At 47.5% G+C, this 16,829-nt stretch overlaps 4 protein-coding genes across 9 annotated transcripts; all 4 read left to right on the top strand.

Annotated features, from left to right (window-relative positions):
- Window positions 1–78: 78 nt before the first annotated feature.
- On the top strand, window positions 79–4,439 carry LOC6555655 (ER degradation-enhancing alpha-mannosidase-like protein 2). The gene is made up of 3 exons (XM_001982532.3): window positions 79–686; window positions 748–1,876; window positions 1,953–4,439. Exons 1-3 carry the CDS (start codon window positions 562–564, stop codon window positions 3,651–3,653), a joined length of 2,955 nt encoding a protein of 984 aa, XP_001982568.1. The 5' UTR covers window positions 79–561; the 3' UTR covers window positions 3,654–4,439.
- Window positions 4,440–4,929: 490 nt separating this feature from the next.
- LOC6555654 lies at window positions 4,930–6,044 on the top strand. Its single transcript, XM_001982531.3, has 2 exons — window positions 4,930–5,491; window positions 5,664–6,044. The coding sequence occupies exons 1-2, from the start codon at window positions 5,326–5,328 to the stop codon at window positions 5,972–5,974; spliced, it is 477 nt and encodes a 158-aa protein (XP_001982567.1). The 5' UTR covers window positions 4,930–5,325; the 3' UTR covers window positions 5,975–6,044.
- A 91-nt stretch (window positions 6,045–6,135) lies between these two features.
- Window positions 6,136–7,422, top strand: LOC6555653. The gene is made up of 4 exons (XM_001982530.3): window positions 6,136–6,276; window positions 6,456–6,633; window positions 6,835–7,047; window positions 7,099–7,422. Exons 1-4 carry the CDS (start codon window positions 6,274–6,276, stop codon window positions 7,344–7,346), a joined length of 642 nt encoding a protein of 213 aa, XP_001982566.1. The 5' UTR covers window positions 6,136–6,273; the 3' UTR covers window positions 7,347–7,422.
- A 17-nt stretch (window positions 7,423–7,439) lies between these two features.
- On the top strand, window positions 7,440–16,784 carry LOC6555652 (armadillo segment polarity protein). Of its 6 annotated transcripts, none has more exons than XM_015153254.2 (7): window positions 7,440–7,603; window positions 9,060–9,119; window positions 11,392–13,031; window positions 13,102–13,302; window positions 13,362–13,634; window positions 14,614–14,710; window positions 16,076–16,784. In XM_015153254.2, the coding sequence occupies exons 2-7, from the start codon at window positions 9,089–9,091 to the stop codon at window positions 16,363–16,365; spliced, it is 2,532 nt and encodes an 843-aa protein (XP_015008740.1). In that variant the 5' UTR covers window positions 7,440–7,603; window positions 9,060–9,088; the 3' UTR covers window positions 16,366–16,784. The 6 variants fall into 6 exon arrangements, with proteins under 6 accessions (XP_015008740.1, XP_026838290.1, XP_026838289.1 ...); XM_026982488.1 differs by lacking the exon at window positions 7,440–7,603 and adding an exon at window positions 7,668–7,739; XM_015153256.2 differs by lacking the exon at window positions 7,440–7,603 and adding an exon at window positions 7,889–8,071.
- Window positions 16,785–16,829: the final 45 nt, after the last annotated feature.

Here is a 16,829-nt window from a genome sequence, read left to right as displayed (position 1 = left end):
TGCCGCGCAAAGCAGCCACAAACAATCGGTATTTTTTTCAGCACGAACTTGCTGGTATCTTAAGTTGATTGCCGTTTAATGTTTCCAGTCCGCCATCAATGCTGCCGCGCTGATTTTTTGGACGTTCTTGACTGTTGTATTCCTGTACAAGCGGTGGCCACCATCCAAATGCGATCTGACCACCCTTCCGATAGTTCTTCGATCAGCACCAGCTGATTGCACTCTACGGCATGGCATATCCGATTGTTGGCGGCTGTGTCGGATACAATTTACGTACTTATCTACTTACGTACATCAAAGTGTATGCTAATATTTTCGTTTTTGTACGTGATCTGAAAGGAGCCCTTTTGTTTGTGCTCTATCGCCCCTTTGCTTGTCTAAAAGCACTCTCCAAAAGAAAACGCGTAGCGTATTCGATGGTCGGTGCCACTTCCGAAACAGCCCTTGTTGTGATTTTGCGACAACGTAGCCGCATTTGACTTCCACACATCCACGCTGGCTATGGAACACTGACCATGCCCATAATTGAATTAGCGGCCCTGATTGATTGACTGTCCCACGATGAAGCAGCAAACCCGAAACACCGGCTATCCATGCACCCTCATCTGCTTGGGACTCCTCCTACTACCTACCGGTGGTGTCACCGGTCAGAAGCAGTATTCCAAGGCGAGAAAGTTGGAGCTGAGGTGGGTCTTTGCAAGAGCTTAACTCGGACATACTAATCCAAACCGGCACTGCAATTTGCAGGGAGGATGTGCGCCGCATGTTCCAGCACGCCTACGATGGTTACTTACGCCACGCCTCCAACTACGATGAACTGCGTCCGCTGACCTGCGACGGCCACGACACTTGGGGCAGCTACTCCCTGACCCTGATTGACGCCCTGGACACACTGGCCACCATGGGCAATTTCACGGAATTCCGCCGGGCGGCCCGACTGCTCGAGGAAAAAATGGATTTCGACCGGGACATCAACGTGTCCGTGTTTGAGACGAACATCCGTATCGTGGGCGGACTACTGTCCGCGCATCTGCTCTCCAAGCGGGCTGGCGTAGAGCTAGAGCAAGGATGGCCCTGCAAGGGACCTCTGCTACGACTAGCGGAGGATGTGGCCCGACGTTTGCTGCCAGCCTTTGTTACGAATACGGGGATGCCCTATGGCACGGTGAACCTGCGCTATGGCGTGCCCAAGGGGGAGACCTCTGTAACCTGCACGGCGGGCGTGGGGACATTCCTCATCGAATTTGGCACCCTGAGCCGGTTAACTGGGAACAGCATCTACGAGGAGGTTGCTATGCAGGCGGTGCATGCTCTATGGGCATATCGCTCGCCGATTGGACTCTTTGGCAATCACATCGACGTCCAGAGCGGTCGTTGGACCGCCCTAGACTCTGGAATCGGAGCAGGAGTGGATTCGCTTTTTGAATACCTGGTAAAGGCATCTATCCTGCTCAATCGTCCGGAACTATTGGAGTTATTTCACGAGGCTCGTGCGGCTATTGATAAGTACATGCGCAAGGAGGACTGGTATGTGTGGGTAGGCATGAACAAAGGCCACGTCACCCTTCCCGTCTTTCAGTCCCTGGAGGCGTTTTGGCCCGGCATCCTGAGCATAATTGGCGACACGGAGCCGGCCTTGCGCACCATCTCAAGGTACATTGGAGTCTGGAAGAAGTACGGGTTCCTGCCAGAGTTTTATAACATCGCTGCTGGAGAAGCATCGCCGAATCGAGAGGTCTACCCCCTGCGACCGGAGCTGATCGAGTCAGCTATGTATCTCTACCGAGCCACAGGAAACCAGTACCTCCTGGAGTTTGGTGAGCACATGTTGGAGACCTTGGAGTTCAGTGCCAAAACCAAATGTGGATATGCAACGGTAAGAAGTTTTGTGAACAAGCTGTTTAAGGATTTTAAACTGTAATTGTAATTTATTTGGTTTCTTAATTTTCCAGATTCGCAATGTTGTCACCCATGAAAAGGAGAATCGCATGGAGTCATTCTTCCTGGCGGAAACAAGCAAGTACCTTTATCTGCTGTTTGACGAGGAAAACTTCCTGCACAACGATGGGTCTGGAGGCGAGCTGCTGTCCACCGAGGATGATGTGTGCGTGGTACAGGCCGGGGCCTACATATTTAACACAGAGGCTCATCCCATGGACATGTCAGCCCTCCACTGTTGCCATGCCCATAACGATGACATTTACACCTCCCTGGATCTACAGCGCTTTAGTCCACGGGCAATATTGGAGAGGAGCAAAAAGCGTCAAGTAGCTGTTCAGGAGCAGTGGGTGCCTCAGTGTCACTTAGAGACCCACGAGTTTTATCAGAATGAACAGGAGAATGAGCAGGTGCAGGAATCTGGCAAAGAGCAGGGACGCGAGCAATCCGGCACAACCACTACTATGGCCGTAGATATCGAGGTGTTTGACGAGTTTCACCAGCCCGCCGGCGATCTGCTGGTGAGCAACTTCGAGCAGATACGCGAGGAGCGGGAGATAAACGAGAGCCTGCACAGAACCGTGGTGACACGAAACCAGTTGACCGTCAGCGATCTGGATGAATTCTTTGCGCAGCGACGGGAGAATTTCGCAAGCGCCTCCGAGGCTCTTAACTATGTAAGGACCTTCATGGCCAACTATACCATGGATGTGGCCTTTATACGGGGCTTGCAACTGTACGATGGTAATATGAGTAGTGTACTGGGCACTGGTGCCCAGAAAGAGTATGAGTCTCGAATGAGGTCCCTTTGGCAGCTGTACGAACTGGAGCAGCAATATGTGGCTAACATCCGACTGATTCAAGGATTGGGCTTGCTAACCTTCCAGGCGGACAGTTACCAGATGCCCAGCCATTTGACAGAGGTGTTGGACAGCCTGGATAAGTCGGCTCACTTGGAGCATATGGATCCACAAGATATTGATGCGGGAGTGTCCAATGCGTCCTCGCCGCAGTTGGCTAATATAAGAGAAGTTATTCTGAAAGCACGTAATGCTTATGCCATAGCCATGGTCAATACTACGGCCATGCAGGAATTTGCTATCCGAATCTACCTCAGTGGCACTTCGGAGGCCGGTGTACGCATTCACCCACTATTGGAAGCCGCAGAAGTAAGCCAGGAAGCACGGCAGAGGCCACTTAAGTTGGCGGACGAGCGAGCCCTCTTCAGCTACGCCCGTCGAATAGTGGATTTTCGGAAACGAATGGCGGAGACAGTGGACCGTTTGCAGACGCTCATGCAGGACATTCCGCAGACCAAGAAGAATGAGGCCACTGCCGACTCCCAGGCCCCCAAAGCAGATGCGTCCACAGTCTACACTCAAACCCAAGCCCAGATGACGGCAAAGGCACAGCAGCAGGAGCCGAGCCAGGAAGCAAAGCAGTCGAAACAAATTCAAAAAGGAAAGCTTGCCGAAAACGGCTCGGGATTGGGACAAGAGGAGTCGGGCTCCGTGTGGTCACAGTTTGTGCAGACCATCCTGCGGAAGACCACCGTGCAGCGGGTCAAGTTTGACGAGGCCCTGCTCCTGGAAAAGACGCGCAAGGCACTGGAGAAGCACGCCCACAAGGAGTTGCCCCACCATCTGTTCGCCTGCCACAGGCCGGAGTACATTGAGGGATTCGCTTATCGGGACTTTTATCCGGAAGCACTGTAGCTTTGCATCCACCTCACCAGCTAAACACGACTGATCTGTAGATATGTATTTAGTTACTTAGGGGTATTCGCTCTGGTGACTGGGCAACCATTTACAACCATATATGTAGATAAGTCTCACGCAGATTTTATTTCCAATTGCACCACTTCCGATGATTTCGAGGTCCTAATCATTGGCGATCGAAAAATGGGTGTGGCAGCAAAATTTACCTCAATTCACTTGGAGAACCATCATCTCATACGGCTCTCCGGAATGTTACCGATTATGATATTTGTAGCGCTGGATATAACGCTTACTTTTTTTTAACGTTTTACAACTGGACTTACATTTTTGTTTAAATTGTAGGCTAAATATAAATACCATACCAGCATACCATTCCTGTGACTTCAACTTCTTGAACAATCATGTTATTCTAAATCCTAGCAGCGATTTCTAATAGCTTAGTTAGCATAGCAGCACTACCTAAGATTTCCCACCACAGAAATTATAGTTTACGAACAAGTGCGAATACCCCTCTAGTGTGCCAAACCTCAAGTGGTCCTACTTGTCCCGGCAATTAATTTATTTAGCATATAAACCGACAACTTTTTGAGGTTTTCTCAATACATTACCATTGATGTACTATGTAATAATCGTATTTATGGTTCGAGTGTTTGTGTGCATGTAAACTATTTGCGATGACTGTTGTTGGCTGTATTGTAATTAAATTGATTTATTTCCGTATTTATGCATTCAATTATATTCGATTAGGCTGAAATTGACGACTTCGAGAGAGTTGCACAACCCGAAACGAATGTTGAGAATTGCGGCGGATAAGTGCCGGATGTGGTGGCCACCACCTCCTCCGCCCCCAGATAATTTTGTGGCTGCGATTGTTTGGACACGCAAAGGCAATCGCTCCAATGGGTTTATTTTCGGATATTGCTGTTTACTTCAAGGATTCGGGTTTTGGGCTTGTACCAAATTACGCCAACGACATGAATGGAGCCAACCTTTCAGTGTTGGAAGCAGTGATGCGAAGGCATAGTAAGCCCATATCGTTAACAATGTAAGACCTTTGCCTTTATCAAGCTAGATCATTCCCAATGTCACTCGATGAACTTTGGTGTGTGGCTACATAGAAAACCTAGCAACTTTCACCTTCGGTACCCTTGTTTATACTTCAATCCACTCCAATCTTGAATAGTACCCGTGCTCCGTCTCATCACTGGCCGACTTCCTTTTACTTTCTCCTGACCCAATCGCACACATCGTGGACACCCCACAGCAACTGCAGGGGAAGTCCGCCCGACAGGCGCCTCTGACGTTGGCGAAACTGTGATTGTGGGTCACACCACTATACCATCGACACCCCCGGGAGTTGGGAGCAGGAACTCCTTGGGCCCCGTGGGTTGCGTCGTGGGGATGCGTGTACGGTATTGGTAACGTTGCCTGCCATGCAGCAACAATGGGAAAACTTTAATGAGTACAAGTTGCTGCCAAAACAAAAAGACAGCCAGGCAGGCAGCAGGCGGCAGGCAAACGGATTGTCGGGCGGACGGACAGGTGTCCTTGCTGCAGCGTAGTCCGCAGCCAGTCAAACGAACCGAGCACGCCACGCGTTGCGGACGGATTGCCTGGATTTCCGTAAACAGATCTCTCCTTCGGGGGCAGGAAAGTAAACGTGAGGAGCATGAAACCGGGTCTCGAAACCACCGACGAGGGCGAGGAGAATGGAGACGCGCCAGATCATCGCGAGGGGGATCCCCGGCCGCTGCCGTACGACTTCGAAAAGGAGCTGATCCAAAGATCCAACAGACACATCCGACTTTACGAATCCTTTGTCCCAGTGAGTCAAGGTATGACAGAGATTTTTGGTTAGCTCAATGCATCGCAGCGCTCCTGTAAAAATTAAGCTTTGATCGTTTGATATGTGATTATATTATATTATTTTAATATTTTTTCCACTACCGCTTGGGTCCTCGAGCTCTCCCAATGCCCCAAATGATGAGATCTTTCCCTGACTTCCAGTCTATCCGCTGACACGGAAGTTTTACGCCCAGTACGAGCAACGCCAGCCGTCGGATACCTTGAGGTACCTACGGCACACTTGGCCCGATAAGCATTTGGAGCGTCAGAGGCAGCTGGCAAAGGCGGTTCCCCTCCTGGAATCGCAGGTGTACGGCTGGCTGCCGCTCAAAAGTGGAGAGCGGGCCGCCGAACTGAACTTTCTGCATGCCAAAAAGCTGCGCTGCGGAATGACTGTTCACGGGGAGCGCTTGATCGCGGAGAGGATTACGGCGCGACCTCCTTTTAACGGGCTCAGATTCCTGCTTCACTAATCTTGCGTGCAACATAGTGTTTATATTTGTTTAAAACAGAGCGATAATGATTAAAATACAAATCTAAGCCACATTAGATCGTTATTAAAAAAACTCATTTTGTCTCATTTGAATTTAGTAAAAAGTGTGGCAACTCTGCATCGATGATTGTGTTTTAGGGCTACGACATCGATTATTTTTTGTTTATTTATATTGTTTTCATTTACTGTTGTTTCAACCAGGCGAATGAACCTTCAACAGACTCCTTCTCCTGTAATGATCACAGTAACCGCCTGAGATTCTCGCAGTAGCCACGCAACATGGTGGGTGTGTTTGAAGTTGGAGTTCCGACGGTTTCGGAAGAATCCGTAGAGTTCGCCCGGAATCGGCATCGCAAGTCAAAGGTCGCGTTTCACGGACTCAGCGGCAGTCGGCACCTAATCACTAATATTCTTTACGTCACATAATATTATTAATTGATCTGATTTGATCGAATTCGCAGGCTCACTCGAACAAGGCTCGCAAAGCAGCCAAGGAAGCAAACGCCAAGAGGACTGCTGGATCAGGAACAGAGAGCAAACCGGAACACGTAAAGATACAAGCTCCAGACGATCGTAGTGCAGGAATCCTCAGTGTTGACCAGTTCCTGGAGAGCTTGCTCCAGACCCTCTACAAGTCGTGTATGTCCACCAGTTAAAGTATTAAAAGTGTATTAAAAGTGCCTAATTGCTAATTGCCAAAATCAGTTACATATATACTGCTCTATACGGTTGTCAACCTGTTTTATATATCACAACGCTAATGTTCAGAGTCATCTCAGATTGTTACAATTTGCGTTAATACTTTGAAACTGTCTTTCTTATAACGTTTCCATCATGCAGGGTTTCAACTGCGCCGCCTGGCAGAATTTGTAATGTCCGAGCTAGGTGGAAAGGATTTCCTGGAGGCCATCGCGGCCTGGTGCACCCGGAATCCACACGTTGCCATCTGCCTGCTGGCTGGCGGTCTTGTATTCATGCTACCCTTCCTCATAATCTTTGGATTTGGAATAGCCACCATGGTTATGACCTTTACTGGTTTGCTGGTACTAGAAGGTGCGTTTCGTGGTGTTAACTTGAGATCACGCTCTAATAGCCTCGTTTTAGGCACACTCCTGACAATCGTGTCCATGGTGTTCTTCGCCTGCTTGGGAGGACTAGCCATAATGGTTCCCCTCTTTGGTGTCGCCGCTGTTGCTGCTTATTTCGGCTTTGCCCAGGTGTATGGCCTTTGTGATGGAATGGAGCTCCACAAGAGCGCATGGGTCAAGTTCTTTAGGGATCAACGGAAGGCCATCGATCCTCCGCCAGCCTCTGGGACCATAACCAATGAACCTACTCCTACGACTACATAAACCAATATTGCTTGCCACACTAATATCGGTATTAAATGATTAAAGACCAGTGTTTAAATACTTTCGAAAATTGAAAAAGTGCGCCTTGTTCTATTTTTAAGCAAGTTGGCAGTCACGGCGTTAGAGAAGTTATCGGTTATCTGTTCTTCGCTATATACACAGTCTTCATAGTCGGGGGTTTTTGTCGAATTTAAATATTTAAGTGCGTTAAAAGTGCGTAAACCTGCCTTTGAGCAGCCAAATTTACATCTGACGCGGTAAGTAATAGTGAAGTAATAGACATTTTTACACTTCGACACCCAAAAAATTTAGTTCTTGCACGTACCTGTGTTGTCATACACCCACATGTACAATCAGGTGCTTGTGTTGGTAAATGTTTATACAAGATAAACGGTGAGTTCAAGATAACAAGGATGAGGCTGAACTGGAAATACGTTCGCATTGTCTAAATAATAACTATTGTGTATTGGGTTTCTTATGGATGAAATGCCATAAACATTTTACGAGATTTCTGTGTTCTCAGAAGTAAAAACATTTGAAAAATTCCTTTGACCTATCGAACTGCGCCTATCGAGTTATCGGGACAGCAGCAGGCCATCGCTAGTTTGGTTTCGTCGCCATATACACAGTTTTTCTTGAGGAGACAATTCGCTGTTATTTTGTTTCTCATAGCGTTTTAAATAAATAAATCCTGCTCTAAAGCAGACTTAAATTCCTTGGACGCGGTGAGTACTGAAAGTCGGCAGTGAATCCGTTTGGAAAAGCAAATTTTCTGTGTGCTATGAAAGCTGGAAAGCCAGGGCAAACAAGTAGGCGCGGGGGCGGGCAGGGGTTTGCTGGATGTGCGCTTGTGTGTGTGTGTGTATGAGCTGGATACACACAAACGGCATTTTTATGTATTCTCCCCGTAAATCGGGCGCTTGTTTGGTAGGTCGCTGGAATGTAAACAATACCGCAGACAGGAAATCCTTTTTCTTGAAACTAAAGGCGGGCTTATCGTTAGGTGTTTTATCTAATCGGCAACTGAAATGTAGTTGGGATTCTTTCTGAGCTGCCTCCGAGAGTGTGTGTATGCACAATCGTTCGGATGTGTGGCAACTCTGCGCAGCACTGCATTTGTATGCTGCACTGCCGCGGCCCTTTACTTTCTCTCCCTCTCCCTGTCCCTTTCCCGCTCTCCGCACGCGCCGTGTTGCAAGTGCTTTACTTTGCTTTGCGCTCTTCGCATCTCGATTCTGTTCCGTTTAAACGAGCGTGCTGGTCGGTCGCATTTTCCGCTGCGCCTTATTCGAGAGAAGTGAAAAATCCCTTTTGTTTTTTGTTTGAGTGCATGAGATTTGAAAGAGTGCTAAACAAAGTAATTAAATAACTCAAGGTTCGTGACCAAAGTCTTCGGCAGGTAGACACACACACACACTCACCCAAATACCCATTCTACCTGCGTGAGAATGTGTTAGTGCGTTTGTTTGGTATACGCAGCATATTTCGTATTCTGCTGCGGCATCTCAAAGCGGAAATGAGTTTAAGAAAAATACCAACAACTAGAACAAGTGACTAGCAGGCGATACCTGCGTCTTAGGAGCAATCTGGAAACACTTCTTTACGGCACCCCTCATTTACTGTAGTTTCGTGGTCTCCATCCGCGCAACACACACGAACTCCATGTTAACTGTCCAGCACATTACTCATATACTCTCCGTCTCTTTCTTGCAGGTGTGGTGTAAAGCGCCTCAATCACCAAGATGAGTTACATGCCAGCCCAGAATCGAACCAGTAAGTATTTACAGCAGCGGTACTCTTCCCGTTCCCATCTTCCAGGGCGTATGCAAAGAGCATCCAAGTAAACTGTGTATCACCAGTTCCAGTTTGGGCTCTTTGTATACCCTAGACAAATATACAACTGAGTTGAATACAGGATCCGATTTCATCAAATTAATGATGATACGGCCTTTCAATAGACACATTTACATCATGGAAGCTCTATAGTCTAGAACATTTAGGATAAATAGTTAAAATACATGGCCCTATGAAGGGGATGCTGCAGAGCATTGTTTCTGAAAAACAATTATACCCGTATCGCAATACAATAACAACCCCTCTCCAAGATAATTGAGAAAGCGATGCTTGTTTTTGACAAATTTGGCAAATGTGACATAAAGTATTTGCTTTTACCATTTGTTTTTGATGCTCCCTTTGTTAGCTCTCTGCAGTATATAGGGTAAATACTATATCCATCCACCCCAGACGAATAATTTGTGTACATCCACATACTTGTAATGCTTGATGATCTTTTTTCTGTTCGGCTATCAACCACCAGCACGCTGTGCTCTTATCTGAGTCATCAGAAATAGCGCTTCCTTCTCCTTTGCAGTTTGAAATTTAAAATTTTTCGTTGACGCAGCAAACGGAGTAGGAAAAAAGATTCTGTCCTGAACCCCGCCGCCGCACTCCATTTTGCCACTTGGTTTGCAGTGTGCTTTGGTGAGTAACTCAGAGGCGCACGAAAGGACTTCATCGAAGGGGAGGACCTAGTTAATGCATGTTGACTTGCTGATTCATTGAATTCCTATCACTTTTGCCACAGAAAGTCGAGGAATGTCAATATACTCGTACTAACACGGCAGTAGTTCACAGTGCAAAGCCATTTAGGAAGTGGCCTTTCAATTCGAGCACTATTAAATATTCAGTTCATTTAGTTTCCAACTAATTACTATACTACCCCGAAAACGCCTTTCGTAGGCCGCTGCTCACAGTCCTTTGAAACTCTATTCCCTCCCTCATCCACCCACTTACGCACACACACACTCGAGCACTCGTGTACTTGCACGTGGCACTCCAGCCCATGCCACCCACTCGATTTCGCTCCTTGCTCTTCTGCAGGGGACCTTGTTCTCGTTCTCCGTCTTCCGAACTCGCACTCAAGTGGGCTGCACATTTTCCTTGGCTTTTGCTTTTGCCTTTGCTTTTTTTCCGGCGCTGCTGCTATGCAGAATTTAATTAGTAAGCGGCAACTTGCAATTAAATTCCATTCCAGCAGTACTCCATTCAAGTGCGTGGCCCACTCGAGGGATACAGCGAAGAAAAAGCGCTTAATCGATTTGGGAAATGAAACGAAATGGGATTACAGTCGCATGTGCCTAAAGCGAACAAAATTCATCAACTGGTGGGCTACACCTTTTTGGTGAAGAGATCACATTTTAAAATCTGGTCCATAGATTACTAGCGCATTTTAATGCTGATATTCATTGAGTCCGTTTCATGGAGTCACTTTAATTCAGCAGCTTGTTCGATCTATTGAGATTTGACTGTAGTATTAAAGAGTGGATGGCGAAGAGCAGTGAAGTTTGAAATTACGAATGCATACAAAAGGGGCGTGGCCGTGCTGTGTCCGCGCATAAGTAAAACAACAAAGGCGAAAAGCTGGGCCTGGAACAGCATAATTAAGACTGAAGTGGCAAACAAAACGCCCACAAATCCTTTTGCCAGTACCCTCTCATGTGTGACGATCTGACCCCCTGCACCAAACCCATTCCGTCCAGCGCCCTGAACTTTGTGGGCATATCCTGCAGCGTTCAATTTGTCACGCTTCAAAGTTTTCCTTTTTGCATTTTTTTTGCGGCGGCAGTTGGGATGCTGCTCACTTTGCTGTCAGTCGCTGTCGTTTACCATTTGGCCATCCTTTAAGGAGAAGGCATGCAAATGGGTTGCAGAGGGTTAAAGTGTGTGCATCCCCGCATCCGAATTCGATGCATTATATGTGTATGCTGTGCTGCACTCAGTTTTCCGTTCTCCCGTGTCATTTTTCCACTTCAAAAGGTTTTAAGAAAGAAAAGTTATCATTAATGTATAGGCAGATGTAAACAGGTTAAAAAATAAGAGGAAGGATTATTCTTACACTTCATTTCCGCTTTCTTGGAGTTTTATAACACGAATATGTTGCGATGGAAATGGCAAAATCGAAACGCAACAGTGATTCGAGTTAGGGAAGCTAGACTGTATATTTTTGTGATCCACTCTAAAACGTTCTTCAATCAATCTTTTGCAGTGTCGCATAATAATCAATACAATCCACCTGATCTGCCGCCGATGGTGTCCGCCAAGGAGCAGACCCTCATGTGGCAGCAGAACTCATACTTGGGCGACTCCGGCATCCACTCGGGTGCCGTGACCCAGGTGCCATCGCTGTCTGGCAAGGAGGACGAGGAGATGGAGGGAGATCCGCTTATGTTCGACCTGGACACCGGTTTCCCACAGAATTTTACACAAGACCAAGTGGACGATATGAACCAGCAGCTCAGCCAGACTCGCTCCCAACGTGTCCGTGCTGCCATGTTTCCGGAAACCCTGGAGGAGGGCATTGAGATTCCCTCCACCCAGTTTGATCCCCAACAGCCGACGGCAGTGCAACGTCTTTCGGAGCCGTCGCAAATGCTAAAGCACGCGGTGGTCAATCTGATCAACTACCAGGACGACGCTGAGCTGGCAACCAGGGCCATACCCGAGTTAATCAAGCTGCTGAACGATGAGGATCAGGTGGTAGTTTCCCAGGCCGCCATGATGGTTCACCAGCTGTCCAAGAAGGAGGCCTCGCGCCACGCCATAATGAACAGCCCCCAGATGGTAGCCGCTTTGGTGCGTGCCATCTCGAACAGCAACGATCTGGAGAGCACCAAGGCAGCTGTAGGAACGCTGCACAACTTATCACACCATCGTCAGGGTCTGCTGGCCATCTTCAAGAGTGGCGGCATCCCGGCACTCGTCAAGTTGCTCTCCTCGCCAGTGGAGAGTGTGTTGTTCTATGCAATTACCACGCTGCACAATCTGCTGCTCCACCAGGATGGATCCAAGATGGCTGTGCGCCTGGCTGGTGGTCTTCAGAAGATGGTTACACTGCTGCAACGAAACAACGTCAAGTTTCTGGCTATCGTCACAGATTGCTTGCAAATTCTGGCCTATGGTAACCAGGAGAGCAAGTTGATAATCCTTGCCTCCGGTGGGCCGAACGAACTGGTACGCATCATGCGCTCTTACGACTACGAGAAGCTACTGTGGACCACTTCGCGTGTACTGAAAGTGCTTTCCGTTTGTTCGAGTAACAAGCCGGCCATCGTGGATGCCGGTGGAATGCAGGCGCTGGCTATGCACTTGGGTAACATGTCGCCGCGTCTTGTGCAAAACTGTTTGTGGACTCTCCGCAACCTGTCGGATGCAGCCACTAAGGTGGAGGGCCTCGAAGCTTTGCTTCAATCTCTTGTCCAGGTTCTGGGCTCGACCGATGTCAACGTGGTCACCTGTGCCGCCGGTATTCTCTCAAATCTGACGTGCAACAATCAGCGCAACAAGGCCACCGTTTGCCAGGTGGGCGGTGTGGACGCCCTCGTCCGTACTATCATCAATGCTGGAGATCGCGAAGAGATTACCGAGCCGGCCGTCTGTGCCCTACGTCACTTGACCTCACGTCATGTGGACTCGGAGCTGGCCCAGAATGCCGTGCGTCTTAACTACGGGCTATCGGTGATTGTGAAGCTTCTGCATCCACCATCACGCTGGCCCTTGATCAAGGCCGTCATTGGGCTTATACGCAATTTGGCCCTCTGTCCGGCCAATCACGCCCCGTTGCGGGAGCACGGGGCCATCCACCATCTGGTGCGGCTGCTAATGCGAGCCTTCCAAGACACAGAGAGGGTGAGTTTGTAATAGTAAAAGTAATATTTGGTTAGAATAGTAATATCCCAATATTACTTCTACCTTGCAGCAACGTTCCTCGATAGCCACCACGGGCTCACAGCAGCCGTCTGCATACGCTGACGGCGTTCGTATGGAGGAGATTGTCGAGGGCACGGTGGGGGCGCTACATATCCTGGCCCGTGAGTCCCACAACCGGGCACTCATACGCCAGCAGTCGGTAATACCGATCTTCGTTCGCTTGCTGTTCAACGAAATCGAGAACATACAGGTGGGATTGAATTATATTTTTGTTGAGACCATGAGTGAAACTATACATTTGTACTTTAGCGCGTGGCTGCTGGCGTTCTTTGTGAGCTCGCCGCTGACAAGGAGGGCGCCGAGATTATCGAGCAGGAGGGCGCCACTGGGCCGCTGACCGATCTCCTGCATTCGCGCAATGAAGGCGTGGCCACATACGCCGCCGCCGTTCTCTTCCGCATGAGTGAGGACAAGCCGCAGGATTACAAGAAGCGGTTATCCATAGAGCTGACCAACTCGCTGCTGCGCGAGGACAACAACATATGGGCCAATGCCGACCTGGGCATGGGTCCCGATCTGCAGGTGCGTGCTAAGTAGGCTAAACAAATTCGACGTCTCCGAGATTCCGGCTTTTTAAACGCCCCTCTTGTGTTCCATTGAATCTGATTTGAAATGCAGCGCGAGAAGCGAAATCTGTACATAAAATTGTAAATTTGTAGAGAACCTACTTTAGTCAAGCATTATATAATGGTATCCATATTAAGTATCGACCTATATATCGCTTGCTTACGATTTCTGAATTTTTGAATTTACATTTCCTTTGGGTTCATTTCGTTCGGTTTTATGCTTTTCTTGTAAACCACCAATCGATAGACCGTATATGTTAGTCGATAAGTAGGTAGCTGTAGATGAACGCCGATTACAAATACGGATTTCGATTAGTTCTGATCATATTTGAATCCCCTACCCAAACCACACACCCCACCCCACCCCCTCCACTTATCCCCCGAAAACAACCCGACCAAAAACACTTACATGAATTTCAATTTGTATATTCGCTGCGACATCGCGATCTTTGTTTATGTTTAATTTTGATTTTGTAATTAATTCACGTTTGTTTTACTTTTGTTCTTTTCTTTTTTTCCTTTATGTTTACTTTGTGTGTGTAAAACCAAAACAAAACAACAAAATCACTATAAACACAACTGCAACGGTAAATGAACCGCAACAACAACCGAAATGACGGATAATCACTGCACCAAAATCTCACCAACAACAACAATCAAACAACGCGACTCACTCTCTGTCTCGCTCTCACCGCCCCGATACCACAACCACTCCACCCCACTCTCTTTCCCTCTCGCTCACATTCACTTGCAAACTGTCGTTTGCGCGTGTCTTCTTCTTTCCTAACAACTTTTCACTTCTGATCCATCCCAACAACAAATAAATATGAAAACGAAACTGTAAAAAATACATCCACCACACCACCACACACGTACGATCACGCACATACCACGCAAACCGACCGATAAACAAACACGAATTCGATCGATCACAGGATATGCTTGGACCAGAAGAAGCATATGAGGGCCTGTACGGACAAGGTCCGCCCAGCGTGCACAGTTCGCACGGAGGTCGCGCATTCCATCAGCAAGGTATGTATGTCATATGCGTAAGAAGAGACCCTCGTACCCATCGTACCCCTCGAACCACACCCCAAGAAGAAGAATCCCGCATAACCCCACTAAAAAGTAAACCAACGGAAACGTTTACAGGTTCAGACAATTCGAAAAACCCTCGGGCCCCGCCCCAAAAACCCCGCATCCATTTAATCGTTATCATGTCTGTTCATCATTCAAATATGCACTTGTTAATCGAAGCTAAGACGTTAAGCTCACTTTAATTTCTTCAGTGTGAGCGAAACCCTCTTCCACCCAGCTCCCTCGCTCGATCTCAATATCTCTGTCTCTCTGTCTTGCTCGTTACCCCATAATATCGTTAACCCTTGAGTTCCACAGCTGCATGCAAAGGATGTGAATATAACAATACCCCCGCCCGTTTCCATTTGCGGCATACGTACATTTATCGATAAATCCAAATCTTATGCAACTGAGGCCCCACGTTGGGCGCCAATTATGTCTATCAGCTTCTTCCTTGCAGACACAAAATTTTAAAGCAATAGCGAAGCCCTTCAGATCCCTAACAATGTCTGCGTTAAAATGAAGGAAATAGGGATAAACGTCAGTCTCTTGAAGGATTATTTCCCCCTGCTCTATCATTTGGAAAAGAAGCTCAGTCTCTTCGGACTTTACACGTAGCTTGAAGATTTTTGCACTACACACACACGAACACCGATCAACCACGAATAACCACAAAGGGCAACCTTATAAAAGAGGATCGGAAATAGTAAAGAAACACATACGTTTCTTTGATAATTTCGCAAATTTATTGTTTTGTATACATCTCTTTTGTTTTGTTTCATTAGACTGCTTTTATCTTTAAAGTTTTACATCAACGAAGGAGAAGTAATAAACTTTAGTTCGGTTCATATTGCATGTCACGTAGCCTGCGATAATCGCATAGTTTTAGGCACCCACAATCCATATATCTTATCGTGTATATATCTAGTTTGTAAGCCGTGTGTGCATGCAAATTTAAGAGGACGAATTCCAATTGATAATAACGCGTCCATGTCGTGCGTGTTTTAGCCGTATTTTAGTTTTTTTTTTAAGCAGCATTCAACGACCGATTTTTGTTGTTTGAAAATTTAGGTTAATGTAAATGGATCGTCTGTACGAGTGGAGTCTGCATTTCGTTTGAATCAGGGTAAACCGAATAAGGGTGATGTAAAAGTGACCTTTTTAAATGTGTTCCCGATTACAGCGAGCAGCAATGAATCCACTTTTGCAGGACTTCAAGGTGTCACACCATCTGCCAGTTGATGGCTGGCGGAGATTGTGAATCCTCTTTACTAATCACAATATTTCCTATCATTCTTTGCCAATCTCGTTTGTTCGCAGGATATGATACTCTACCAATAGATTCGATGCAGGGTCTGGAGATCAGCAGCCCGGTGGGCGGTGGCGGTGCTGGGGGTGCTCCCGGCAATGGTGGAGCTGTGGGCGGAGCTAGCGGCGGCGGTGGTAACATCGGCGCCATTCCGCCCAGCGGCGCACCCACATCGCCCTATTCCATGGACATGGACGTCGGCGAGATTGATGCCGGTGCATTGAACTTCGACTTGGACGCCATGCCGACGCCACCCAATGACAACAACAACCTGGCTGCCTGGTACGATACCGACTGTTAGACGAGCCGAGCTAAGGGTAAGGGTCGAGCATCCATTCGACCCCAAAAACATAAAACACAAAACACACGAATCCCCATCCCAGCACTATAGCCCTCTTCCACCGGCTTTGATTCCATTCCGGATTCCCGATCACCCCAATTTGACTAGATCAACGAAGGTGTTGATTTTACTTGACAAAGACGAGGAGGAGCTGCGGCAGGTCAAGGTTCTGCTTTCAGAACTGAAAGCTCGTGGGAGAAGGCTATTGCTCACACACCACACCCCGCGACGAAGCATACACACACGCATACATGCATAATATTATACATTTATTATAATGCGAACGAAACGGCAAGCAAAACATATTATATGATGCATTACATATTACCCACGTAAACGAAATGGAAAATTAAACAAATGTTTGCAATAGAACTCGTACATTTCCCTTCACATGGCGTTTTTGTTATTTGCTCCACAATTGGGTG

The sequence above is a fragment of the Drosophila erecta genome, unplaced genomic scaffold (genome assembly GCF_003286155.1).
Source record: "Drosophila erecta strain 14021-0224.00,06,07 unplaced genomic scaffold, DereRS2 tig00000126-arrow-pilon, whole genome shotgun sequence".
Taxonomy (NCBI): Eukaryota; Metazoa; Arthropoda; class Insecta; order Diptera; family Drosophilidae; genus Drosophila; species Drosophila erecta.
Note: the sequence above shows the minus strand (reverse complement) of the source record. Positions and strands in the feature narration are given on the sequence as shown.

What these genes read in the sequence shown, in the direction of transcription:
- LOC6555653 (XM_001982530.3), top strand. An exon ending in CCAGACCCTCTACAAGTCGT is followed by an intron (nt 6,634 to 6,834) that starts GTATGTCCACCA and finishes TCCATCATGCAG; the next exon opens with GGTTTCAACTGCGCCGCCTG. An exon ending in TGGTTTGCTGGTACTAGAAG is followed by an intron (nt 7,048 to 7,098) that starts GTGCGTTTCGTG and finishes GCCTCGTTTTAG; the next exon opens with GCACACTCCTGACAATCGTG.
- LOC6555652 (XM_015153254.2), top strand. Translation starts at nt 9,089, where the DNA reads ATGAGTTACATGCCAGCCCAGAATCGAACCA. An exon ending in ACGAAATCGAGAACATACAG is followed by an intron (nt 13,303 to 13,361) that starts GTGGGATTGAAT and finishes TTTGTACTTTAG; the next exon opens with CGCGTGGCTGCTGGCGTTCT. An exon ending in TCGCGCATTCCATCAGCAAG is followed by an intron (nt 14,711 to 16,075) that starts GTATGTATGTCA and finishes GTTTGTTCGCAG; the next exon opens with GATATGATACTCTACCAATA.
- LOC6555655 (XM_001982532.3), top strand. Translation starts at nt 562, where the DNA reads ATGAAGCAGCAAACCCGAAACACCGGCTATCCATGCACCCTCATCTGC. An exon ending in GCGAGAAAGTTGGAGCTGAG is followed by an intron (nt 687 to 747) that starts GTGGGTCTTTGC and finishes TGCAATTTGCAG; the next exon opens with GGAGGATGTGCGCCGCATGT. An exon ending in CCAAATGTGGATATGCAACG is followed by an intron (nt 1,877 to 1,952) that starts GTAAGAAGTTTT and finishes TTAATTTTCCAG; the next exon opens with ATTCGCAATGTTGTCACCCA.
- LOC6555654 (XM_001982531.3), top strand. Translation starts at nt 5,326, where the DNA reads ATGAAACCGGGTCTCGAAACCACCGACGAGGGCGAGGAGAATGGAGAC. An exon ending in CTTTGTCCCAGTGAGTCAAG is followed by an intron (nt 5,492 to 5,663) that starts GTATGACAGAGA and finishes CCTGACTTCCAG; the next exon opens with TCTATCCGCTGACACGGAAG.